The 25,883-nt window shown below is 45.3% G+C and overlaps 1 protein-coding gene across 1 annotated transcript; it reads right to left on the reverse strand.

Moving 5' to 3' along the window:
* Positions 1-229: 229 nt before the first annotated feature.
* On the reverse strand, positions 230-25,715 carry pkd1b (polycystic kidney disease 1b). Its single transcript, XM_035613751.2, has 42 exons — positions 25,374-25,715; positions 24,252-24,432; positions 23,947-24,149; positions 23,712-23,830; positions 23,209-23,356; positions 22,860-23,125; positions 22,006-22,773; positions 21,746-21,877; positions 21,427-21,602; positions 21,120-21,256; positions 16,787-20,457; positions 16,462-16,614; positions 16,073-16,213; positions 15,107-15,389; positions 14,840-14,942; positions 14,603-14,731; positions 14,311-14,461; positions 14,016-14,153; positions 13,324-13,468; positions 12,529-13,236; positions 11,684-11,837; positions 11,346-11,601; positions 10,315-10,510; positions 10,005-10,172; positions 9,321-9,461; positions 9,010-9,220; positions 8,599-8,722; positions 8,078-8,221; positions 7,565-7,970; positions 7,278-7,389; positions 6,967-7,181; positions 5,956-6,158; positions 5,675-5,872; positions 5,433-5,587; positions 4,317-4,517; positions 3,759-3,933; positions 3,449-3,631; positions 3,147-3,251; positions 2,914-3,048; positions 2,635-2,837; positions 1,755-1,866; positions 230-1,677 (listed from the first exon to the last, which is right to left on the reverse strand). The coding sequence occupies exons 1-42, from the start codon at positions 25,447-25,449 to the stop codon at positions 760-762; spliced, it is 12,543 nt and encodes a 4,180-aa protein (XP_035469644.2). The 5' UTR covers positions 25,450-25,715; the 3' UTR covers positions 230-759.
* Positions 25,716-25,883: the final 168 nt, after the last annotated feature.

Genomic DNA, 25,883 nt, shown 5'->3' on the forward strand with positions numbered 1-25,883 from the left:
ATCAGCGACAGGTAAATCTGTCTGTTGTTAACATTCATGTACTCTCACACTAGAACCAATAACAACTTCTCCCTCCTAACGCGTCACATATGGACACTCTGGCAACAAGCAATCATTGGTTTGCCAGAGCTGAAGAGAGGAGCAACCATATTACTAGGGTTGCACCTTATAGTAAAACACGTTTTTCCTGTTATTTATGTCATATTTGAAGAAATGAAAAAACGTGAACCCACTTTTGGACCATACGGTCACTTGTCTTTATTTGTCTGCAGAAATTGGTATCTGGTGTCTATTTTAAAAGTATTCTTAGGTACACAATATGGTAAGTAACAGTAATATGTGCAAAAAGTATACAAGAGCGAAAAGCCGTCGTTTTCCTAAGCAATTTTTTGTTTATCACAGACTTGCACATTCATTCTTTCTCGTGAAGGAGTTCAGTACACTGTAACACTTGAGAGTCCCTAACACTGCTTAGTATACACATTTTTTTTTTAAAGAACTCAAAACAGGTGATAAATGATGAAAAGTCATAAATGGTGCATGAACTCTCAAGTCCATCAGTGGTTGTTTTATGGAGAAACTTATTTCCCCCTCTAAATCAAAACTAGTAGCACAGTCATTAAGTACTGCATTTCTAGAAGTTGTGGGGCCTACCCCAAGAGGAATAAACTGATCTGAGGAAGTCCATCCATCACTTATCTATTCCGCTTTATCCCTTAAGTGAGTAACTTAAATTGGTTTTACTGTGTAAACACATATTCAGTCTTGCTCAGTCTCAGGTCCTTCAGAGATCCACGCTTTCCTTTTCAGAGGGACTCCACCATTTGGGTGCCTCCTTAGCCCCTCTTCGCTCCTGGGTCTGACATTCTTGTATGCTACATGTTCTCCCCCGTTCCCACATGGAAGAGCTCCTGCTGAGAACTGGAAAGCCCTTTGAACTGCATCGGCTGAATGGGAACTCCCAGAGTGCCAAGCTCTTCTTCTGGGGAACTGTCCAACCCCAGGAGAGCCTGCAGGATACAAACCACAGGTTCCAGAAGCAGGCTTGGCTGTTTCAGAAGTGTGGTTGTCGCTGGACATCTGAGGCAAGACTGACTCAGATTCAGAGTAGGAGCTTTTTGAGCGGGGAAAGATAGACGCGGCAGAGGAGTGAAGCGTGGATGGATTGAAAGAAAAGGAGGACGGAAGGGAGATTCGTGGCTTTGGGTAAAGGATCCCTGTCTTCCTGTGTCTAAGTTTGCCTGTTATCATTCCTTCTTCCGGTTCCTTTGGGTTTGTCGTTGACTCGACGAATCTGTCTGCGCCGTTTTCATTGTTACTGAACCACCTCTTCCTTCTCCTGGTTAAAGCGTCCTCCAGCATCATCTCCAGGTTGTGAACATCCTCGGTTATCCGATTGACTCGATCAAAATGAGATAGCAGAGCACTGACACTGGGGACCAGGCGGTCCAAGTAGGGCAAGACGTGGAACCCGGGCTCGGACACTGACGAGTCCTCTGATCTCACAGACAGAACCGAGGACAGGGGACGGGGTGATGAAAATGAGGAGGACAGGGAAGGGGAGCGGTAGGACGGGAGATTGGATGAAACAGTAGATGAGAGGGTGGACAGACGGGATTCCTGGGAGGATCTGGAGGGAGGGATGCCCATGCCTTCAAACTTCACTCTGTGCCTGAACTAGAAAGCAAAAGAAAGAATCAGCAACATTTGTTGTCTCAAATACTTAACCAAAAATACACGAATGCCATATTTACCTCTTTAGCCTTGCTGAGTCCCATCCACAGCTTGAGTCTCTTGATGAAAAACTCCACCATCTCATAGTCCTGGGGTTCGATGGTTGGATGGTACAGCTCAGCCTGCTCCGCCCTTTATTGTCACAATTAAGAAATCAAACCTACTTAATGCCACATTTGGCACACGAAAAAATCATAGTCAAACATCTGAGAACAATCAGAAGCTTCTTCTACACTCTGCCATTCAAATGTATAAATCAGATGGCAGATATCAGACCGGGGTAAAGTCAATTGCATATTTGACGTTTTGTCAATTTTTGGCGGCTGTTCTTTTCATTAACTCCGCGTCTAAACCTCAATCTGTCCCAGTTTGGGGATATGTTGGAGAGCTCACTCAGGAAGATGTCTCACAGGGTTGATCAAATCAAAATCACCAAAGATGACGATGCAGTGGAGAGCGCAAGGATTTGAATGTCTTCCCACTGTGCATGTCACTATAGGCGTTGTCAGGGACGACCCATTTCAATCTTCAAAAACGTTTTTGTTTTTAGACATAGGAATGTCAAACCTCTGGCATTATACAGAATGACAGTCGTTTTGTATTTCACACCTGAGAGTTAAAAAAAACAAAACAAAAAAAAACAATTCTAATGAAAGGTTTGCATTTTCAATAGCTCACTCATTCATGAATTTACTGGCATCAAACCACCTCTCATGTGTCTGTGACATCCTCTCACAGCTTTCACAGCTGAATCCCTTGGAATCCTTAGCATCCTTTAGCCTTCTTATCTAAAAGCTTACCACTTTTGCTAAAAGCAAAACTGTAGCACACCTGTGATTTTATGCATCACTGCCTTGCTTCTGGGTACATCTGAAATGCTGACAAAAAACCCTAAGGTACCTGTATGCACGAATGAGAACAGCTCCACAGAGTCTGGCCAAGAGCCAGAAACCTCCCCCCACCAGTAGTAGTCCATAGAGAGGTCCCAGGACTGCGTGGACCTTGCATAATCTTTGGCGAGCTATCCGGGTGCGCAGGATGGACAGCACTGAAAGTCCAGCCTCGTGCACGGACAGGAAACCCTCCACTGAATGGGAGAAGAGCTGAAACAAAGACAACGCTGAATTAGATACATTTATACATATTCCACGCAGTTGAGCTTTTCTTCTTGTAGCCTACCATGTTTCCGAGATGTGTGCAGAGTGCAAGCAGCAGCAGCAGCAGGACAACCAGAGCCCACAGCTCCCCCCAGGCTCTCTGCAGAACTCTGCCTATCACCAGCCACCGGCGCACAAACCTCAAGGTTCCCAGCAGCTGGAACACACAGCAACGGCATCGAGCAGACATTTAATGGAACGGTGAAGTTGTTTGTTGTGTAGTGTAACAATGAATGAACCAGACCTCTCGTTTACCTTCAGAACAAGCAGAGTGAGCAGTACAGCTGCACACTGAGACGACCCCTGTGCCAGAAGGGCAGCACTGTGGAAGTTGATGAAGTTGTCCGGTTGGGACTGAAGCTGAATGGCACGAAAGGGTTATTGAAAGGTCATCAAAGCCACACATAGAATAATAGACCTTTCCTTTAATAGTTGACTATCACTATCTCTTTATACAATTCTAGAGAGAGCAGTGTATAAGAAGGCCCTGCTCAGTTTAATGTAGTAAGTCATGTCAGTGGATCCAAAAAGTTAACTGTTTTGGTCGCTTACAGTACCTTGGATACGCACAAAGAGACGAGAGACAGGAAGCAGAGCTGCAGGACGGCCGTCGCCAGTGACAACGAGGCCAGGAAAAGCTGGAACCAGTGTCCGCAATCATGCAGATACTGAGCATGCTCAGTAACCATGGACCACAGCTCCCCAGACAACACGAGGAGAGCAGAGAAGAGAAGGAGAACCTGCGGGATACAGTCGTAGGAATTTTAACATCGAAATGATGTTTGAAGCTTTTGCGTGAGAATATGTATTGCTCTTCATTTCTTGTTTTTTTTTCCTTTGTATTTGGAAGTATGTTGTGAGTGTTACCGAGAGTGCCACCCGGAGGTCCAGTCCCGAGGAGGAGGAAGGGACGAGGAGTGGATGGATGGAGAGGAAGGGAGTGACTCTTTGTGCCTGAGCCCACTCCAGTTTGACGGACACGCACACAAATAAACCAGACTCTCTGTTGTAGTGTGTGAAATCAATAGAGAGAGTTTTAAACCTGAAAGATATTAAAAATGGAAAATCAAAATCAGTGCTCATGAGCTGACTTTTAAATTAGAGTTTTAAACAAGCTCACACAATGAATGTCAACTTAGTATGATAATGTGTAGAATTATTTGAAACATATCTAAAAAATTATACCAGACGAAGCAGTTTGCTTTAAATTGTAGAATAGCTTCGGTAATCTACATGGGAAAATGAAATCACAGTGTATGAGTGAAATATAGTCATCATGTTTTAATGGGCCGACACGCCTCATTACTTTCAAAAAAGGAATTCAGTTGCTCTCAGAGGCATCGACAGCTGAACAACCGAAGAGCAGAGGTTCGCATGAGTGCGTCCGCGTGTCTCGAGGCTGTCGCTGTAGCAAATCACACTCACGGCCTCTTGCTCCAGTCTGACATGTGCAGGTCGGCGAGGAGCCGACGTGTCGTCCCACTGCTGTTCCCCAGGAGGACCCCTGCCGCGTGGCCAAGTGTGCGCGCGTGCTGCAGCTGTGGCAACCCCACAAGCCGCAGCGACGGGTTTCGGTGTAGCTGTGGCACAAGGGTGCGGTCGAGCCACTGCTCTGCATCTGACCAGCTGGATGAAGAGAGAGAGAGAGAGAGTCCGAGATTGTTGGTGTCCAAAAACTATAAAACACACATTCATTAGCCATACAGTAGCTAATACTCCTGAGTGACCAGTTATTGTATGCAACACTATAGGTTTTTATCCTGTGTGCTTTAAATACTCTCTAGTACACCAAATGACTTGATGCACAGCCTTAAGTACAATGTTTACTACTGTTAAGTAACATTTGGCCAGCTGTTTGAATAACTGACTGAGCCTTTAAAAATGAAACTATACATTAGATTTCCAGTTGTTTGGTACGAGTTGTTCAAGTTGGATTGACATCAGTAGGAATGAAAGGAATTTGGGTTGAGAGAAATAGAATGTTAAATTGCTGGTTCCCATTTCATAGGATCTGTCTGGGCACAGTAAAATTAGATTTAAATTAACGCCAACATAATCCTTAATGCACACTGGAATCGCTGATTGTGTCTGCATCACAAGTGCAAAAAAAAAAATACATTCATTAAATATGTACAGTCGTCTATAGAACTGCATGTACTTAGATGTAAAGTAGTTTACTCCTTTCTAGATTAGACATTGCAAAGTGCTTTACAATAAAAGACAAAAGCAAATATAAAGTTTTTGACAAGGTTTGATTATGTGCAGAGTTAATGTTTACATTAAAAAAAAGACCTGAATAGTTTGATTTCTTATACATCAAATCATTTACTCATGGCAATCGCAGGACATGCACAAGAACCACTTTTACTGATGCTGCACAGTGGGAGTCGCGAACACCTGACAAAGACTATCAATGTCAGAGCATCAACATTTGTCTAGTGGGACAAGCTCCGAGTCCTATGCTCAATGTTTTGTGTGCGGCTGCATTTGGTGCGCTGCAGTGTTTTGACAGCATGAAGCGTGAGAGAGTGTCGTCCTTACTCTCTGAGTGAGGTGAGGTTAGGGAACCCCGCGGGCGCTGCGTGAAGTTGGCTTCTGACAGCAGAGTGCAGCAGCCTCCCCTGCCTCTCTTCAACACTGTCCTGGTAGTTCACCATCAGCACCAGTAGCAGAAAGAACAGCTGGCCCACACAGTGCTAGAATAAAAGACAAAGATCCAAATGGTCAAAAACACAATCTGATGCTTGTGGAGAAATTCTTTCAAAATTCACTTCTGCTCTCACCCTCATAAGCGACCGCAGAGCTCGGACTTTGCGCGCCTCATCTTTGGCCTGCAGCAGTCCGTAGCCACACGGTGGTCGAACCTTTGCACCCTGCTCCCCGGACGACCTCACCACAGTGGTGTCCTGGGCCAGCAGGTCCTCCACCTCTGGATCCACAGGCCTCCACAGTACTGTGTAGATCAGGGCCTGCACACACACCTGGGGAGGACGAATCAAAAGAACTTTCAGCCAAAGACATACACAAGTGAGTGAGTTCATTGGATTGACATGTTTGAACTCACCTTGAGAGGCTCCAGCAGCAGAGCGGAGGTGAGGAAAGCGGAGACGGCCGATACCAGCCACATGAGAACTACGGTTCTGGGGAAGAAGCTGCCGTAGAGTCCAACCACGGCCAGACAGGCTCCCAGCAGCACAGCCACCCCGGGGTAGATCACACACAGTGCCCATGGAGGGAGCAGCCATCCGGGCAGGCCGCGAGAGACGCCTAGGGTCCGAGAAATCAGCAGCAAGTATGTCAAACAGAATTGAACAACAGATCACCAGATATTATGATAGATACAAAAATTTGGAACTACGATTAGCTGAAAGATATTGATTAAGTAGTGATATACGTACAATTGGTTCAACTAAAACAACGGATAAACTTTTAAAATAAATAACTAACTAAATAGATAAGTAACTGATTAAAATGAAAAAGTTGGAAAGTGAAAAAAGGATAAATGGTTAAGATAGATTCAGTAGAGAAATGAAGTAAGTAATGAATTTTACCCAATTGACGCTCACACTGATAATTCAATTGGATGAAAACATAATTGTGAAACACCCACTCTGATATGATAACTAGTAGTACATATCATATGCTTTAAATGTACATAACTGAAATGTGACAGGTGAAGATGGAGAAGTGGTATTTGAGTTGATCAGACAGAGCAGTCGGGGTTTAACTGATAAAAAAAAAGAAAAAGAAGGTGGTTAGGAACCAAGAGGGAACTCCCACGGGGCGTTACCATTGGTTTGTGAAATGTCGTTCCGAAGCCTCGGCCACCGCCATCTTGGTTTTTTTTTAAACCAAAAGTTACCATATTTGGAGGAGCCAGGGATAAGGCTCATTTCCTTTCAAAATTAGACATAGCCTATGATTTTCTCATATAAGCTGACCTTTTGTATTGGCAACCAGGGGAGTCGCCATCTTCTGGTCATTTGAGAGAATACAGGTTTAAGGCACTGTCACTTTTTGAGTCTTTACAGACATTTTTTTGTACAGTCTATGTTAGGACCTAATGATCCGGTACCTATGCGTGTGGTGGAGGAGGAACGCGCGGAGTCAGGAGAAGGGCTCGGCAGGAAGGTGCTGGCCACCGAGTCAACGGACAGCGAAGAGGGACACTTGTAGAGTCCTGCCCCATTCAGGGAGCAACCGGACTGTAGGTCTGGCAGGAGGATCTCTGCCCCACACAGGGACCTATCCTCACTCTGATCTGACCAGCTGCTGCAAGAGGTGCTATGTCTTAAAAAAGTGGGAACAATACAGTCATAAATAAAGTGTTCTGTGCAACACAGAAATGCATGAATGTGCATTTGCAATCATGGACGTGATGCTTACATGGCTGAGAAAGAGGACGTGGTTCTTGGTGAATCTCGGCCGCTGTCTGAGTTGCTGTTGGTTGTGTGTGTTGTGTCCTCTGCTGCTGCGATGGACATGAGCAGGTCCTCCTCTTTCACCGGGGACAGAAACACATGATCAGACGAGTATTTTTTCGAGTAACGAGTAACTTTCAACCTTCCAAAAACTCATACGATACTAACTTTGACTTGAAAACATTGAAACTAATTTGCTGGTTACAGGAGACTTTTCAGATATAAGTCAAGTGTATGTTTGATTTTTCTCACCAGACAAAGTCAGAAATGTTGTCAGATTGTGAGTTTGGACCAGGTTTGCGTTCATGGTGAGGACCCCCTGTGCTGGCGCGGTAGGGGAGTAATTAGAAGGTTTTTTTGAAAGGGGATACTTGGTGGGAGTGTTGGGGGAGGAGGGGGAGGCCAGGCGCAGCTGCATCAGGGCCTTTTTCCTCCTCAGCTGGCGAGTTGGGCCCAGAGTTGGTGAAGCCTTGTCGAGGTGGCGGGGGGGGCTGGCCATCTTGGTGGGACACAAATCTACTGGCAGATTGAGGAGGCTGTCACAGGATGGCCATGCCTCCACACCCTTGCCTTGACATTGTCCGTCAGTCTGGGGCGCCAAGCCAGAGGCTGCCCAGAAGTCCAGGATACTGGAGTCGAATACCTTGCTCTCTCGTATCTAGAGAAAATGATGAAAAACACTTCTGAGAAATGAGATTGGAGCAGAATAACAACAGCGTGTGTTTCCATATGTGTGTGTGTGTGTGTGTGTGTGTGTGCTCTCACAGATGAAGGACTTTCTCGGACTGGGCTGCAGGAGTCTGGCAGAGACAGGAGTGAATGGCTGGAGAGCTCTGATTGGCCGAGGTAATCGTCCATCTCCACAGAGTGACAGACAGGAGAAGGAGGAACTGACATGTCCACAGTTACCTGGGGATACACACAAACACACTCACACACACACAGGCACACGCACACACGCACACACACACGCACACATGCACACACACACACACACACACACACACACACACACACACATACACATGAACACTTCCGAGTGCACATTCAGATAAATGGGAAATTGTTTCCATACTGAGATAAGACCGCTTGACAAACAAAGAATGACCAACACGTTGCTGTAATGACCTCTAATCAGCAACACACCGATGGCACGTGTAAAAACGACCCACATCTCTATGCACCAGCTACTACTAATGAATACTGCGTCATACTGACTCATGTCAAACTCTCTTTTAAAAACTATTTGAGTGATAAAATGTATCATAAAAATTAAATCGACTTACCCGACTGTGGGCTTTCCTGAACAGGAAAGAGAGGAGACACTGAAGAGGAAACACCAGCACCGCAACAGTCATCCCCATGGCAACCGTCTCCACGTTCGCCAGCAGCTGGGCTGACACTGGTCCACTTGTGGAAAAGGGGACGCAAATCGTTTTCATCCCGTCAACTCAGCAGAATCTACTGAGACTGATTTCCAATCGAGAACTCTTAAATTTGATTTGTAATGAAGTGAATCATACAAAGTTTTGCCGTAGTGATTAATCTCCCTGCAAATGACCCAAAAACAGCATAAAACATTGACATTTTACAGAATAACAGTTTAACATTTTTATAATATCTAATATATATCACATTATTAATACCAAGCTATGGGAGGATTCTGTGTTTTCACTGAGGCCTATAGGCCATCTCACCTGTTCCCCTCGGAGCCAACAGCCCCATACCACAAAGCCCCCAGGGCCAGGTAGAGGTGCAGCATGAGGGCACTACAGGTAACCCTTTGACCCCTGGTGAAACGGCTGTGAGCGGGACATTCCCACAGCGACAGCCACAGGTGGCGTTCTGTCACCCCAAAGGTCAGCTGGGAGGCGAGGACCCGTCGGAACTCTGTGAGCTCCTCTGGACCTGGGTCCGACAAATTGAAAATTTGAAAAACGTCCCTGTTTGTTCATCACGAAAGATCACTTAGCATTACTTGTTGCGGTACTAAAAGTAAACATTTTACATGAGGCCAGAACTTCTTTCTCCACAGTCACATTCCTCTGATTCTCCACAGAGAGCCAGTCCTCCAGCACGAAGAAGAAAAGGTGGTCTGTCTGAGGGTCCCACACCACCACATGCTGAACATACCAGGAAGGGTCCAGACCTATGTAAATGGTTGTGAAATCCAGTGAAATCCAGTTATGTTCATGTATTAGTTTAAAAAAATGTCACAATTCCAAACTACATCAATTTGAAGATTAATTAAAGGTGCATTTTGTAGGATTTAGGGGGAGTCTATTGGCAAGAATGGAATATAAAATTCATAAAAAGATTTTCACTGGTGTATAATCACCATAGAATGAGACCTTCATGTCTACATCGGGAGCGGGTCTCCATGTTTCTACAGTAGCCCAGTACGGACAAACTAAACTCTGACTCGTGCTTGGACCCAGTGTTCCTACATTCCCTGAAGGCCACAGTAGGTTCTCCTACAGGCTTGGAGAGGGAGGGTGAGTCGAGGACGTATTCATTTGGATGTAATTTGCATCGTCACCACAAGATATCACTGTATCCTACACACTGAACCTTTAAAAGACTTGATGTTTTCTTGGTGCCAGATATTACATCAAGTTAAAATCATCTTTCAAGCATTAGTGTGACACCAAATAACCTTTAAAGAAGGGACGTTGCTGCGGTTACCGTGTACCTGTGTTGTCGTGCCAGATGCGAATTTTCCAAACTTCCCCCAGGTTGTCATCCGTCTCCAGATGAAACTGGTCCAGACTCCCGCGCTGAAAAGCTCCATCCCTCTGCAGATGGCGAGAGCCGCTCTTGTTCACGCCATACACACTGATGCCAACATGCGCAGTGGTGCCTGATGGGTCACACCACGGCATTAAAACCATCTCCATCATTTACAGAGGTTTCATTTACATAAACATGAAAATGCCTCTCCTCGTTATGCTTTGGTTTTTATTTTTTTATTTAACATCTCTGTTGACTTGTCCTTGGCTGACCTGCTCCTCGTCTCCAGCCGGTTTTGACCAGAACTCTGTAGTGGTACAACCCCGGACGGCCACAGAGAGGGACCTGGCTCTGTCTCAAGCTGTCCAAGTGGTCCAGTTTGTGGGCGATGAGCCCCACCAGCAGATGAGTCAGAACCAGGACAGCACACACAATCCCCACCATCACGTTACGCATGGGACCGCCTGACTGGACAGATAAGACACGCATGGAGGGAAAAGAGAAAGAGCTTGTTGATGATTATACTCCTCCTAATGCTGACTTTGTATTTGCATTTAGGAATTTGACATATTTAGCTGTTATATATATATATATATATATATTGTTAGGATAAATCGCTATATTGATTAGTTGTACATAAGGCAAACTGAATAAAGCCTGTAATATGATATTGTGTGCTACTCAAGGCAAACTGAATGAAGCCTGTAATATGATATCGTGTGCTGCTCAAGGTCAGGGAAGAAACAGCACATGAGGCGGAACGGCACACCACGGCCTGCACTCCTTTTTCTTTGATTGTGCGAGTAGTAAAAATGTTATGCAACCCCGAAAGGCGGGGACTGTTGTTCGTCTGCTCAATAAAGAGTCATGCAGAGGGAAGTGCTCTTTGGAAGACGGCTCGGTGATGATCGAGTGGCAGTGCTTCCCCTTTGCAAAGTTTTTGACAAAATACGACTTGTCCGTGTCTCTCTTGTTGCTCTAGATTGGTTGACACGAGGAAATAATCCAACATATATATATATATAAATAGATAGATAGATAAAACAGAGTGCAGCAGGAATAAGTCCTTAAACTTTTTGGGACAAAGTCATGTTTTTTTTTAATGGTTCTTGGTTTGATGCTAGAAATAAGGTCTTTTCTTACTTTTAGCATATCATATTATCCTTAAAAAAATAATAATCAGACTATGTATTTGTGCTTTTCCCTGTCCCAGATCTCTAATTCCATTGGTACGTAGTCAAAGGAACGACAGTGATATGTCACCCCTGCAAGCGCAAGTGTAAGGCTCCGTGCTCTCACACACCGGTGGCAGCAGAACGACGGCCCCGGGATGGACAAACAAACTGGCCCCAAATATGGTGAGATGCTGCGTGAGGCAGTGAGCTGCGCGGAGTGTGCTGCCCTCCAGAGGCTGGAGACCCTCACTGCTCCACCGCCCCTCCTCCACACTGTAGTACATGCACAGAGAGCTGAACACACACACTGACACGTTGACCGGACCCCCGTCGAGCAGAGACGAGGTCAGGTTGACAGCGAGCGGCTTGTCTGTCCCGCGCAACCTGTCGTGGGGAAAAAAATGCAGTCACACCTCTGTATTCATCGACATGATTACTGAGCTGAAGAAAAAGACCGGTGACTCACAGTGGAGACAGGAAGATGGTTTCCTCGGAGGAGGTGGACGGAGCAGAGAGAGCGAGGGCCCACTCTTTCTCGAGGGAATCCTGGGATGCATTAGTTCCTGGCACCGTGGAGCTCACTTCTATCTTGACATGTCCCAAGCCCACAGAAGTAGCTCCTAGAAATGCATAATGCAGTTTGAAAACAGCCCCTTTGAAATTCATAATTCATGCGGAAAACTCCCAGATATACACTGAGGTTAATTAATAATAATGCAGGCGCTGCACGGTCGACCCTCAAAGATTTTTTCACTCTCATTACTCCACAAATGACTTGTGTAATGTCGTGCAATGTCATGTGTACACCAAAACTTCCCAAAACCATCTAACTCAGTGTTGTTCATTAATTAGAATACTTTATTCATACTGAGTTACTTTATCTATACTATCCATTCTTTATTGTCTATGTACTCTTTAGCAGTCATTGCTGTGTAGAGCAGCACTAAATAATTTAAAAACTACATTAATTGAAATATAAAGTGAGAAAAAACTAGTTTGTTCTAATCACAATCATAAACAAAAGCAGTACCATCAAATTTGAATTGAACCTGAACTGCCCCAAATGATGACTTTTCATGCAATCACATAACAATTTTTAGTTTCAAACACACTCAAACGTGCAAACATGCAAACGTGTTACCAAACTGTTGCCTTACATGTCCAGTAGACACAGAGTAACATTAGCATCTGTTAGGAGTCATGTATGTTAGGAGCCACCTGGTGAATGTATGTTCTATGCATGTTTGTACATGTATGGCAAGTAAAGAAATTGAGAGTAAAATTGCAAAAGTTTAAGCACATCCACTGTACCTGGAAGCAGACTGAAGTTGAAGGAGAGGTATAAACCTGCATTTTCATCCAGTCGATCCACTGCTTTCACTGTGAAGTTCAACTGTCCTCTGGTCGGGAGCGTTACTGTGAGACATGTCTCGGTCCTGTTTCCCCCTCCTCTCCCATCTCCCCCCTCACCTTGTCGTCCCACAGGGTACTTGTTGGGCAGGGCGACCTGTATGGCCTGTTCAGTGTCCAGATCCCTGATGGGAATGGGCCGACCCTGAGGCGTGGTGAGCTCCATGGCAACCAGAGAGGTCGAAATCGGAGGGGCAGCCGCACTCAGCATAGGATTGGACTGGAGTGCTCCATCCATGCCGAACAGTACCTGCACCACCTCAGACCTCTGACTCTTCAGGTGAGCTGTGAGGGAGGCGGGGATGCGAAACTGACACAGGTGAGAACTCTTTGACCCGTCCGTCGATGATGACTGAGAGGGCATGATCTCTTGTTGGATCAACCGGTTTGTCTGGTGTGTGCAGAGGAGGTTTGAGGGGTCTCCTTGAAAACCAACCGTACTGACGTATTGGGTGGAGAGCAAAAGTGGTTCCTCGCCGTGAACACGTGAGAGCATCAGAGAGCGCACCAGGTCTCCTGTGTGGGCCAGTGCTGACAGGGCGATAGTGGAGGCTGGGTGAGAGCTGGAACTGGCACTGGCTGATTCAGACACAGCAGCCAAGGTGCTGCCTGTTAACACAGAGAACAGAGCAATATTCAGCAATTCTGTTATGTCAGCTCCCAGTCGGCAATCGATGCAGGTGGAGGTGGCTGCACCTATGACGTCGAGGATGTTCCTTCCTGTTTCAAGAGCTGATAAAACACCGGGACTCATCTGTTCCTCAATCACACGGATCATCTTCCCCACGGCATCAAGAACCCTCACCCGGCAGCCTTCACAAACCAACTCACTGGGCACTGCCTGGAACAGAAAAGGCATCAACAACTAAAAAAATCAACAAGAACAATGCTGGAACTGTGACTTACTTGAACATTGGGCGTGAGATTCCATATGAAAATATTGTAAACATAGAGCAGCTGGTTATTTATGTGTCCTGTCATAATACGGCACAGTATTTGATTTATAGCACGAGTCAGATTTCATCCATTGATAACACCTCCAAAACTCTTGCCTTGTCTTGACTCGAAGTAGGCCAACACATACCCTACTGTAATATGTTGAATTGTTAATTTGACACTTTTGCATTGAAATGAGCGAAGGAAACAAAGCATGTTAATTAGTGAGCTTTAAGGCTAAAGTTTATCTCTGTTTCTAGTCTTCGTCCCATGCTAAGCTAAATGGTTTGACAGATATGAGTGGTATCAATCGCATCACCAAACTGAAACTCTTTCATTAACGTTTTGAGATTCCCTGGCTCTCTCTCTATCCTTACTGTATTTTGTAGAATCACTAACATCACAAGGACAACCGAGATGAGAAATGAGAGGAGAAAAAATAGGGTACGTACAGTTGCCTGTGCCAGCGCTGAGCTGATCTGATCAACATCCAGCAAGGAGGACACGGGCAGAGAGGCCAGGGCTTGAGCCACATTTCCCCGGATCTCCCTCCTGTCCATGAGCTCCCTAACAGTCGGTTCAGACTCCATCTGTTTACAGGGGGGGAGACTCATTATTCAAGCAAGCAACTTCATGTTGCGAGTATTCCTATTATTTTGTGGTGGAGAAAAAGATAGTTGATTGTAGTTAGCTAAAAAGTGGCATTTCGTGCATTGTAATATGGAAAAATGACCACTGACACACTACCTGATTGAGCTGGCTGGAAAGGGCAATGGAATAAGGAATGATCTCCTGAGGGTTGCCGTGTTGGACCAGAGCCCACAGCTCCGTCTGGCTCTTGTTTCTGAGCCACTGACTGGCATTTTCGTCCCTTGCAGGGTTTCCAATTGTCAATGTTCTAGAGGGTGGAGGAATCCAAAGTAGCGAGAATGGACCAAAACTTGACATTGGGGGTGATATGTATTTACCTCAAATTACTTTCTAACCTTTATTTGTGAGGTGGCAAACAACGAGCTGCCTCAAATGTATATTTTTTTACCTGTTCAGAGCAATGACCTTTGAGCCCAGATAGTCCTCTACTGATAAAGTGACTGTGATAACTGACAGGTGTTTTTCTCGCCCAGAGCGTCCCATTGGAACGAGGCTGCCAAATGATGAACGAGTACCCCTAGGAAAGAAAATCACAACCTTACTACTTCATACGGTTTTTCTTTTTAAATTTAAGGTTTGCACTTCCATTCCGTACAAATACTTTTAAATTGAGGCCAGTAGTCACCTGTACAGAGTGAGTGTGGGGCACATGGTGCCAATGGGCTGGCATGGTGCCACCTGGAAGGTATAGATCAGCTGAGAAGCCTCGCTGTCTTCATCTTGCCAACCTGCCATTAGAGAAGCCATGTTAGCAAGATTGTAAAATACAGTAATGCACAATGCTGACCACTGGTACACTGGTATTAATTCAAGAGACAACAATTATCAAACAAGGGAAAAAAGATGTGGATGCAAGCTGAACTGTGCAACACAATTAACACCACAGTGCTACCTGAGCAGTTATATGTGACCACTGTCTCCAGCAGACGTATGTCAGACCCTGGACTCAGATCACACAGGCCCCCGTGTGGCGGATTGTTGGGTACTATGGTTTGGCTGGCACTGCCCAACCGACCTCCACCAGGCTGGGATACATTGAGAGTGAAGGTGTAACTCAGTCCAGGCTGGAGGACCCCTGAACGCACCACCAAGTTTGGAGAATATCTCCCCGTGGAGGTTGCGACGTCATCGAGGTCGAGAGTCATGCCCGTCTGGACTTCGGCACTCCATTTGTACTGTGAATAGACACATATGTGTATGTTTATTGGCTTCAAGTCATTGTATTGTCAATATATCTAGCAAAATATGACTGAATAATATTGAACACATCAAAATCTCAAACACAAAATATAAAAGGAAAATATTTGATGGCAGAGACAGTAGTAGTACACTGCAACTTAAGAAAGCACATGGAAATAGACAAAACACAAGCAAATTAAAAAAACATACTCACCTTATTGATAATGGTAATGTTTGCAGGGGATACGAAAAGAGCTGAACCTGGCTGAGACAGGCTCATTGTTCAAAGTGTAACTTTATTGAAGGTGTTGAAAAAAATGTCTAAAATGAAAATAAGTGAGCTGGGGGCCTGGGACACTTTTGTTGTCATGTGTGTTACTAACAGCATCTGGTTGGGTTGTGAGTTTTGAAGCATGTTTGTATTCGCATCAGTATTGGCAGTTGTGTTGTCAGATTGATGAAGCTGTTCTCCCACAGTAACTTGATAATTTTTTTCCCATTTGCATATATGTTCATCTTCTTTCCATGTGAACTTCAATTGCACTTTCTTGTGTTATGTTTTCAACAATTGCTTTGCCTTATTCTATGATATTTCCAATTACTAACAGAAAAAATGGATGAAATTGAATTCACGTCAAATTACACACGTGTAAGTGAAAGCTAGTTCCAGGAATATTACCTGAGTCTGGTCACCATCACATTGTCCACATTGTCCAGCAAGGATGATGGCAGTGGTGTTGCTGATGTGGTGGGAGGAGAAGGCAGAGCAGGACACACATTCCACGGTCACAGGAAGCACAGGGGCTTCGCATACAGTTACCTAGAGAGAAGAGGTTGACATCAGTGAGTGCTAATGATGCAAGGCTGTACAGCAGTGCAAGCAAAAGGGGAGGAAGAACCCTGTTTAGCTTAACAGCTCTTTGCTTCTAGATCAAGTTCTTCCATAATTGCCCAAGTCTTCAATACTTTTGATTGGCAGGTGCAGGTACAGAAGTTGTTGAGTGAAAATCAATTGTAAGGTGATAAAGCAATGGATAGGAAATGGGTAGTATTATGAGTAACACTCACAGTCTGGTTCGCGGATGCAGGGTTTCTCCCTTCCTTGTGTACTGTGAGGGTGAAAATGTAAACTGTGCCTGGGCGCAGCTGATTGGTGAGTACAGTCATTGTACTGTTATTGCTCCCAATGGGCCGTTTTACAAAAGGAGACTCGGTAGAGTTCTGCAAATACAAGACACACAAGGGTTAGTAGTGTGACGAGAAGGTATCAAAGAATTTATGATACACCCTACACCTTTTTCAAATTTAGTTTTCAGTTCTTATCACTGAGAACTATAACAAAAAATATCACTTTCAATACACTAGGGCTGCTTTAAAATCAAAAGGTCTTTACCGCTCTGATGAAGGTCCAGTGATATTCCAGCATGTGCTCCACTCCCGGTACCACATCTGGGTCGTGAGACGCAGATCCGTCCAGGGTGAGGTCACTGAGGCTGGACCACAGTTTGTACGAGCCTCCCTTGATGACAGCTACCAATGGGGAATTGACCACAGTGATGTTGGTCATTCGTTGGTTGAACACAGGAGTTCCCTGTAGCGAAACGGTGAATACAAGGCAATGCTGCCCCACATCAAGAGTATGCTTCGGGAGTAAGAGAAATGGTGAAGCTGCATTCACTTGACTTCTGAAAATGACATTGTTCCCAGAGAAATGCATGTCCCTAAAGGGACAATCAGACCTGGTGAATATCTCCCACAGATACACCGTCTTGTAAGTAGAGCAGTTAGTGTCCACGCTGGCTTCAAAGAAACTTGGTCTAGACCTGGAAATAGTAGACTGGCTCTGGACTAGAGAAGCTTGAGGGGTGGAACACTGGATCTCCTCCACTTCCACGTGAAGCTCTTTGGACACGCGGCTGACACTGTTGAGAACAGTGGCCGCAACACTGTACTTTCCAGCAATATAATAAGTATGACTGACTGCTCTCAAGTCCGTCACCAATGCTTCAGTGGAATCTCCAAAGTCCCAGAGGTATCTGACATTGCTCCCTCCACTCACTGTTGCAGAAAACCGGACAGTGTGTCCAACAAATATTCTCTCTGAATGACAAACAAGCTTTATCTTCTCAACCGGCCACTCCACTGAAGCAGCCTCATTTAGTGTCTGAGAGCAGACTCCATTGCTGGCTACCACAGTAAGAGACAGTGAACCGCTCTCCGGTGGAGTAAAGATCACTTCTTGGCCCATGAGAAATTCAGGCTTGGTTCCCACCAAGTGAAATATCCAGGTGTAATTAACTGTAAACCCCCTTTGAACTTCAGCCTTGAAATGGATTCCTTTCAGAGCCTCGAGAGCTGAAGAACAACAGTTTACAAGTCGCAAACCTTGAATGCGCTCAGTGATCAGTATGCTGGAAGCCACTTCTGTGCTACTGACCAGGTTCCAAGCTTTCAGGGTTACTAAATATTTCCCGGCTGGAAGGCTTGAGGTGCTGTATTGCCCTTCGAGAATGGCCTGACTATGAATCCAGCCTTTGTTTGTAAGTGTTATGACAAAACTCACGTTGCTTCCTTTGGAAATTGTTGGAACAAAAGTAACTTCTTCTTCACCGCAGAGGGAAAATTTGCTTATATTCAACTGCAGATCTCTGATTCCATCCTGGACAGTGACCTTGTATGAAACCATCTGCCAATGTATCCCGTTGGAGACATTCAAAGACACGTAGTATATATCAGCGTGTGTAAAGGTGTAGATGAAGGTCTGAGTAGAGGCATTAAACAGGTTGGTTTTGGAACCTTGGATTTCCCAGTCCCAGTGCAAATCACTGCCCTTACGAATAAGTCCACAGAGTAAAAGAGCAGCATTTGTGTTGAGATAAAATGGACGTGTCTTTCCTTCAATTTCAAAGTCCACCTCTTGGACCTCCTCCTGGATAATGAACTGTTTGGTAGCATTACATTGGCTGAGTACATTCTGAACAGTCACTGTGACAAGGTGATTGCCCAAACTTGTAAAATTTTGGAGAAGAAAGGGCGCATGTGTCCGCAGGGGTGATGGATCATAGTTCATATACCAAAGGTACTCTAGGTCCGACCCAGTAACCACGGATACAGAAATATTGACTAATTCACCGAATGTCACAATGTTTGAATGAATTGTGACATGTGCACCGGTAACACGCTCTACTGCTACCAGAGAAACAGTGCTGATGGCCTCACCCAACTTGTTTGAGGCACTTACCTGGACTAAGATCCCAACAGGGGTTTCAGCCAACAGATGAAAACGTTTGCCATCACCAGTGATTTCTCTGTTTATTCCATTCTGTGCAGCAAGCCAGCGATAAGTGACATTGGAGCCTTTGGTAATCGAAGCAATAAATAGCACCTCCTCTCGTGTTGGTACATATTTCATGTTTGACAGACTGAGGCGTTCGATTTGAAGACCTTCTATTCTTTCAAAGACCTCGATTAAGATAGCTGCCTCTCTTCTACTCACCAAGTTCTGGGCTATAACCTTCACTTGATACACTCCCGGTTTGGGGAAAGCAAATCTTAATTGATAGGTTCCCTGCTTGGTCGAAGTTATACCATCCACAGTCCAGTAATAGTTGGTGCTACTGATAGCACTACTTACTGCGGTGATTAGAGTTTCCTCTCCAACGACAGCATAAGGCTCGTTGTTGTGAAGTGATAGGTCCCCAACGGGAAGTAAAACATTGACTTTGATGGTTGCAGAGTCTATGCTCACCATGTTCGATGCTGTGGCAGTGATCGTGAACTGACCCGTGGACCTAAAGACATGTGACACGTTTTGGCTCTGCTCCACCAGAGAACCGTCTCCAAAGTCCCACTGTACTGACACATTGCTTCCACTGCAACTGGCAACCCAGAAGGATACTAACGTATTAACCATCAGTGTGTCACTTTCACTATCATGAACCACAGACAGTCTGCTCACCGGTTTTTGAATTGTGATGATAACATTGGCTGTTTTGTTGCTGACTTTGTTACTTGCAATTACTGATACCTCTTCAACACCTTCGTCTTTAAATACAAAACACTTCTGAGAGTTTTCAATCTTGGCAGCGGGACTAAAGGAGTTGTTATACCACCTGACTTGGTAACTAGTCACCTGTTCAGGGGAAACTAACACCCTGAAGCATACTTCTTCTCCTACAGCCACAACATCCTGTGGTGGCTGCACTGCCATGTTGGTTATTGGCGCCTCAACACAAATACTTGTATTAAATGATACAGATGTAATAGAACTGAACACAATCAGGCTAACATGAAAAATCCCTGGCCGTGGAAATAAATGCATGGCCGTGGACTGTCCTGTCACTACAGTCAAAGGTGATCCATCTCCAAATTGCCAATGGAAAATCAGAAAGGACATTTTCCCAGTGACCAGAGCTGTGAGCTGTACGTCTGTTCCATTTACGATGCATTCTGTAGGGAGAACTCCGCTAACAGCCACAGTGTAGACCTCCACCCTGATAGACTGATGAGCTTTGCTGGCAGAATTGGAGACAGATACAACGACTGTGTAATTCCCTGGAAACTTATAGGTGTGGGAGATGGAACCATTTATAAGGTTTCCCTGTAGGGACCCATCACCAAAGTCGTAATCCCAGACGAGACCTGTACCAGCGGCCACTTTAGCTCGGAAATCTGTAGCAGAGCTTGTTTCACCGGGCTCGCTGTAGCTAATGGTTAATCCAGAGATCTTCTCCACAACTTCCAAGATGAGCCAGGTGGTCAGTGAACCAAGAGTGTTGTTGGCACATACTGTGACATTGTAAAGCCCTGCAGATCCAAAAGTGTGACGGACTTTATGGTGGACGCCTTGGACAGCTTTGGAGCCATCGCCAAAGTCCCATACGTAGAGGATGGCAAAGGTCGAGGGCTCTGCAGAGGCTTCTAGAAGAAGTGTGTGATTGACAAGGGGCACCACGGGGGAAGAAGAAATGTGGACGTGACTCAACTCTGGGCGGGCGTTAATCTTCATGGATGCGCCAATGATGTCATATTGATTGGAGACTTGGACATGAAGAGTAAAATCACCTGTATTGAACGACAGAGAAAAAAAACTCTCATTTTGATGTACTGAATAGTAAAATCTGAAGTTAGTCTAAATAGCAGCAGCTTAGTCGTCTGTTCTAGAATAATTGCTAAATGGTATTTGATGTTTGCTATATTGGCTAAATTTTTAAACCAGTATAACGCTGACATATTATCACATTATGAAGTTGATATGTAACACTTGTCAGCAAGTAGTTGCTACAATCAACAAATACGGAGCATCATAAGTATAGATCTAGAGTCACATTAGTGACCACCTTACAAATATCAGTCCCCTTTCTCTTTTGGTCTCCTGCAGGAAATATATGGGTATTTTTAAATGCTAAATGTTCCTCCTTGCTCACTACTAAGTGACTTATTTTTCTTCCGACTGTTTCCTGTTGTGCATGTAGTGTACTGTGGGTTTATCCACCTCCTCCTACTGGAAACATGGCTTATCAAGATGGTGTGAGCAAACCAAACTGTACAGCTGCAAGCTCTGGAGCAAGACGATACACTGAAAGATGCTAAAAATGCTTCATAGAGCTGAAGGAATCTGCCGAGTTGGGTGATAATCATTGTAGAACCTTTCACAATACATAAAGTAGCTAATTTCATCCACTCATGATTCAGAAATGTTGGGCTGTGAAGCAGTGTGTGTTTACCTGGAATAGAATAGATATAGTCCACAGAGTCCTGGACATAGACTTGCTTCTCACCACTCTCCACAAGTTCATCCATGGTCTGACATGGAGCAGACTGGGTGTGGCTCACCTTTCCACTGCCATCCCCAAAATCCCACCTGCATGACATGTACAGTACCATATGGAAATTTACCAGGCGAAAAAAACCACTCCACAAGCATGTTGCAGTTTGCATTCTCTATGGTAAAATCACGGTTATACAATATGCCGTGATTTTTTTTTCTGAGAATTTTTGGAGGGTTTATTTATAAAAAATGCATTGCAATACCCGAAGGTGACCGGCAGGGAGATGTCCACTTTGACCCTGATGGTGTAGAGGTGTGTAGTTTTCACAGCTACCACATCCCTTGCAAACAGGAACTCTGGCTCGGCCAGTGGGATCATTTCATCAGCAGTTAAGAGGATTTGCTGGCTCTGGGAGCTCACAGGGTTAGATGCAGTAACCTGGAATGTAGTTTACAGATTACCTTTATTTATATTTCTTAATTTTTTAATGTAATCCTGAAATAAGATTCCAAAATAGAGGCTCAGTCACACATCAAAAGTAGTAATAAATTCAACATCATAAAGACAATAAAGTGTCTTACCCTGAGCTTGTACTCGGCAGGCTTCTTGAATGCTACGCTGTAAGATTCCCCTTCGAAGGCGAACTGCTCCAGGTTGTCAATAACCCATGTGAAATTTACTGAGGAGCCACTCTCCACTTTGGCTGTAAATGACTGCAGTACAATACAATAACACAAGATTGCTCTGTGAGAGAAATGTGAAGAAACTTGAGATTTACAGCTCACATGGCTACGAATAACATTAGCAAATATGCAAAAATGCATGTGTTGTAAACTCTCACCTGTGGTGTGTCTACTAGCATCCTGAGGCGTCCATGCGGCTCAACACTGAGCCCCGTCACTGCCTCGTGGCCACAAACGTTCACAGCCACACTGTGCACACTCCGAGGGCTTACCGCATCCACCAGGCTTATGTCCAATGTCTGAACCCCCACCGAGGGCAGCAAGAGAGTCACAGAGGAGAACCACTCATCAAGGGACTGTCTCTCGCAGCCGGGCCAAGATGGCGCCACCTCTTTGGGGCAAGATGAAAGAAAGGGCACCCCGGTTTGGAGCACTGGGGCTGACCATGAGCTCCTGGCATTCTGTCCCGACAGGGCCTTTACTACAATGAGTGTTGGGGTGTTGATTTGCACATAAATTTGGTTCTTTTTGTCCGGCAGGGGATGGATGACATTGAGCCTAAATTTAGATGCCAGATCTGGAGGAGGACCTGTAGTCAGAGGCCTGATGTCAGGAGTTGTGGTTGCCTCTGTGTGGGTAAAGATACTGTTGAGCTCAGTGCCTCTGCGGAGAGTATCTATGTACAGGAAGCTCATGTCACACACCACCCCGTCCACCCACTGGCCTCCTTGGGACAATGAAGTAAGGCCTCCCTGCCACCAACCTCCCCACTCTGCCCCCCTGAGGGACAGGTAACTCTGTCGCCAGGAAGAGTTTTGAGAGACTTCACTGTCGAGGCAATGTAGGAAAGTTCCGGAGTCACGCGTGTGTTGTATGGCTACAATATCGTCAGGGTACACCGTGATCGCTGTGTCCGGAAGAAGCACCTGTCGCAGAAGATGATGACAATGTTTTCTATGGAACTTGTACTCATATGATTCATAATGACTGTAGGAAACAAAGGTCAACTCACACTCATAGTCTTCAGTTCAGAGCTGGGGTTTATTCTCAGAGACAGGTCCGCCACCAGGTGGTAGAAGGGTGGTATTGCGGGGTATCTGGGCGGTAGAGCAAATCTGCGGCCACCCGCAGCAGAATCGTAGGGGCTGCAGGGACTGGTGGTGGGCACACAGGCCTCCAGCAGGTGGCACCAGTACTGGCCCACGCTGCAGCCCCCTGTGGTGTTACACAATGGCACTGGTGAGCAGCAGCTGAACGGATTGAGGAGAGAGCCGCAACCTGTGGAGCGAAGAGGAGATCATTGCCACTAACAATACAGTAACAGGGTACAGTGCAGCCCACTAGAATTGATGCTTCCGTACCTGGAGGCACCAGGTGGTGGTTGGGGTCGCAGTAGGGTCGGAGGATTTGCACACGTGCCAGAGAGGACAGTGGGCTGGGCTGGACTACCAGCTTGACTTTGACCAACTGACCTGCATGGCTGAACCACAGACCTGGGAACAGCTGCATCTGTGGGCATCAAAGGAGTTGGAGACAAATGAAGCTTGATTTGTTTTGCGCAAAGGAAGTGTTGCTGCTGCTGCTGTGCCACCAAAGCAGAAAAAGATGGCTGGAGATGGCTTTATAACAGCAATGGAACAGGGGTTCTAGTTCCCATTGGGATTTTCCGGGGGGTTGGCAATTGCAAGATAGGTTACCTCGGTCGGTAAATCACTTATTAGAACAGTGGTCATTTTAGCTTCTGACCCTTTATAACGAATCAGAGCTGAGCTATGGAACCTCTGATTAGAGGTGTATTTTGTGAGCTGTGATTTTCTGTTCTAGATATGCGTCCTCTTCCTCTAACTCGCAACATTTCACTAACCTCCACTGTTCTTTGTCCAACGTCTGGGACGCTGAGAAGAGGATGTATCTTGACTTGAGCGAAGATGCCGGTCATGAGGACCAATCCAGTCAGGTAACTGTCTCTAGGTGGCAAAGCCTCTGCACGAAGAGGGGATGAACCAAATTCAATAATCACAAAAGCAAGTATTGTCGACATCCAACAGATTCCCTGCAGGAGATTTCATGTGTTGTGTGTTAGTAAGAAAAGTCTTTACCAGTCACGTCTTTTTCACAGAGGTAGAGGGATCGTCCTGCACACTGTGCTCTCCTCCACTGTCCCAGCGTGCCCAAGGCCATCTGAGTGCACCCCCCCTCACTGGCTCCGGCCCACCGTGCAGGACTCCCTGGCTTCACAGCCCCAGCCTGCTCAGACCCCTCTCCCCCCAGTCGCTTCAGCCAAACCCACACGGTGGTTTTCCTAAACAAAAACAGAGAGACCACCACACTATATCTGCTTTTCGAGAGAGATGGAAAACAGGGAGGAGTACGACGTGATGACAGCTTTGTTCGTAAGACTCACACTGGGAACGAGAAGTGGATGAAGTTTTGCAGCTCCAAGCTGTCGGCAGATGCCAGACCACCTCCCGGAGTCTCTCCGCATGAATGCTGGGCCTCGGACCACGAAGTCGTCGTCTCAGAGATCCAGTAGCATCGCACGGTGGACAAGTGGATCCGACCGCCTTCTGGGCAGGGGATGTCTCCTGGAGGGCAAAAATCACATCTCACAGCTGACAGCACGCAACAGGTCAATAATAATCCCATCAGCCACAAATACGTGGACAGAAACCAAACTGAGCTGTCCTTTGAGGTGTGAAATGTTGGCACATTCTCCCCCCCCCCAACACTGTCTGTAACTGTTGAACAAGCTGAGCTCATATGAGACACGGGCACAACGGACTTAGCTCATTATCACACAATCTGTGATTACACACACTCACATGTCATGTGTGGGCTAATTTTAAGTTTTAATTTTTGTCCTGTAACTACTGTAAATTGTTGCCTTCAACAGGAAATCTATTCAAGTAAAAATTAGGCATTTAGAATTTTACATTGCAAGAAATTGCATTGACAGAACACCAGCATACTAAAGTCAACAATATATATATATGAAATATTAAATTAAGACATGAAATTAAAAAAATCTGTAAAAAACAATTGTAAAAAGTGCAGAATGGAAGTTATTGCTAATAATTTGCCACATGAATAATGTTGTGATTAAAAGGAGAGCAGAAAAGGATGGTAGTATAAAGTGAATGTGTATGAATCATATTCATATACCAACAGATGGAATATGATGGTGTGTTAGCAGATCAATCCACATGTTTGTTTGGTTTTTTGCATGTTTCATTATGCAAAAGCTGCTGCAAACATACAGTTAGTTCAACATTACACCAGTTCTTAAACATTACAATAATGTAAAGTCGGTAAGAAGTAAATTTAAATTCAGAAAAACCTACTAGAATATACAATACAGGCTAATAAAAATGAGGAATTGCCCTGGATAATAATATGAGGAACACTGCTGAGTTCTAATGTAACATTTCATGAGTCCAAACTAGGACATCGTGCTGATATGGATTACTCTGAGCAGTATCATCTTTTTAATTTTAGCCTTGATTCAATATGAAATGAATCTTCTCACCTCCAGCTGCAGTCATCAGAACCAGACAAAGAATCCAGAGTAGCGCCTGCTCTCCGGACGCAAGCCTGCCTGTCATCTTGCAGAGCAAATCATATTCTCACCAGGATATAAATAAACTCTGTGCAGGAGCATTGTAGAAATCAAAACTCCTTCGTCCTGACATTTAATGGCTGGCGTCTTCGGGATTCATCTTTTTATTCTGGCATTGCAACAAGACTCTCCCCTCACCCTGAGCGTTCTCGCACAAGTCAAGCATTTAGTCGTCCTTTCAGTTCCTCTCCTTTCACATTAAACCCGGCTCTTTCACACACTATTTCCCTCCACTAACACCCCACTACCATTGTCCTGCACACACACTCTGAGTTATGGTGGCGTTGTTTTTTTTAAAGGCCTCTTGTCCACTCTCTCTGGGCGCCTGGGTGACTTCTACTTTGTCTCTCAGCAACAGCTATAGAGGCAGAGTGGACAGAGGAGGCCGGCGCTGCTCATTACCATGTTGTTAAACCCCCT

Source organism: Scophthalmus maximus, chromosome 16 (genome assembly GCF_022379125.1).
Source record: "Scophthalmus maximus strain ysfricsl-2021 chromosome 16, ASM2237912v1, whole genome shotgun sequence".
In the NCBI taxonomy this organism is placed as follows: domain Eukaryota; kingdom Metazoa; phylum Chordata; class Actinopteri; order Pleuronectiformes; family Scophthalmidae; genus Scophthalmus; species Scophthalmus maximus.

What these genes read in the sequence shown, in the direction of transcription:
- pkd1b (XM_035613751.2), bottom strand. Translation starts at nt 25,449, where the DNA reads ATGACAGGCAGGCTTGCGTCCGGAGAGCAGGCGCTACTCTGGATTCTT. An exon ending in GGTCACATATAACTGCTCAG is followed by an intron (nt 14,943 to 15,106) that starts GTAGCACTGTGG and finishes CTCTAATGGCAG; the next exon opens with GTTGGCAAGATGAAGACAGC. An exon ending in TCAGGAAAGCCCACAGTCGG is followed by an intron (nt 8,222 to 8,598) that starts GTAAGTCGATTT and finishes GTGTATCCCCAG; the next exon opens with GTAACTGTGGACATGTCAGT.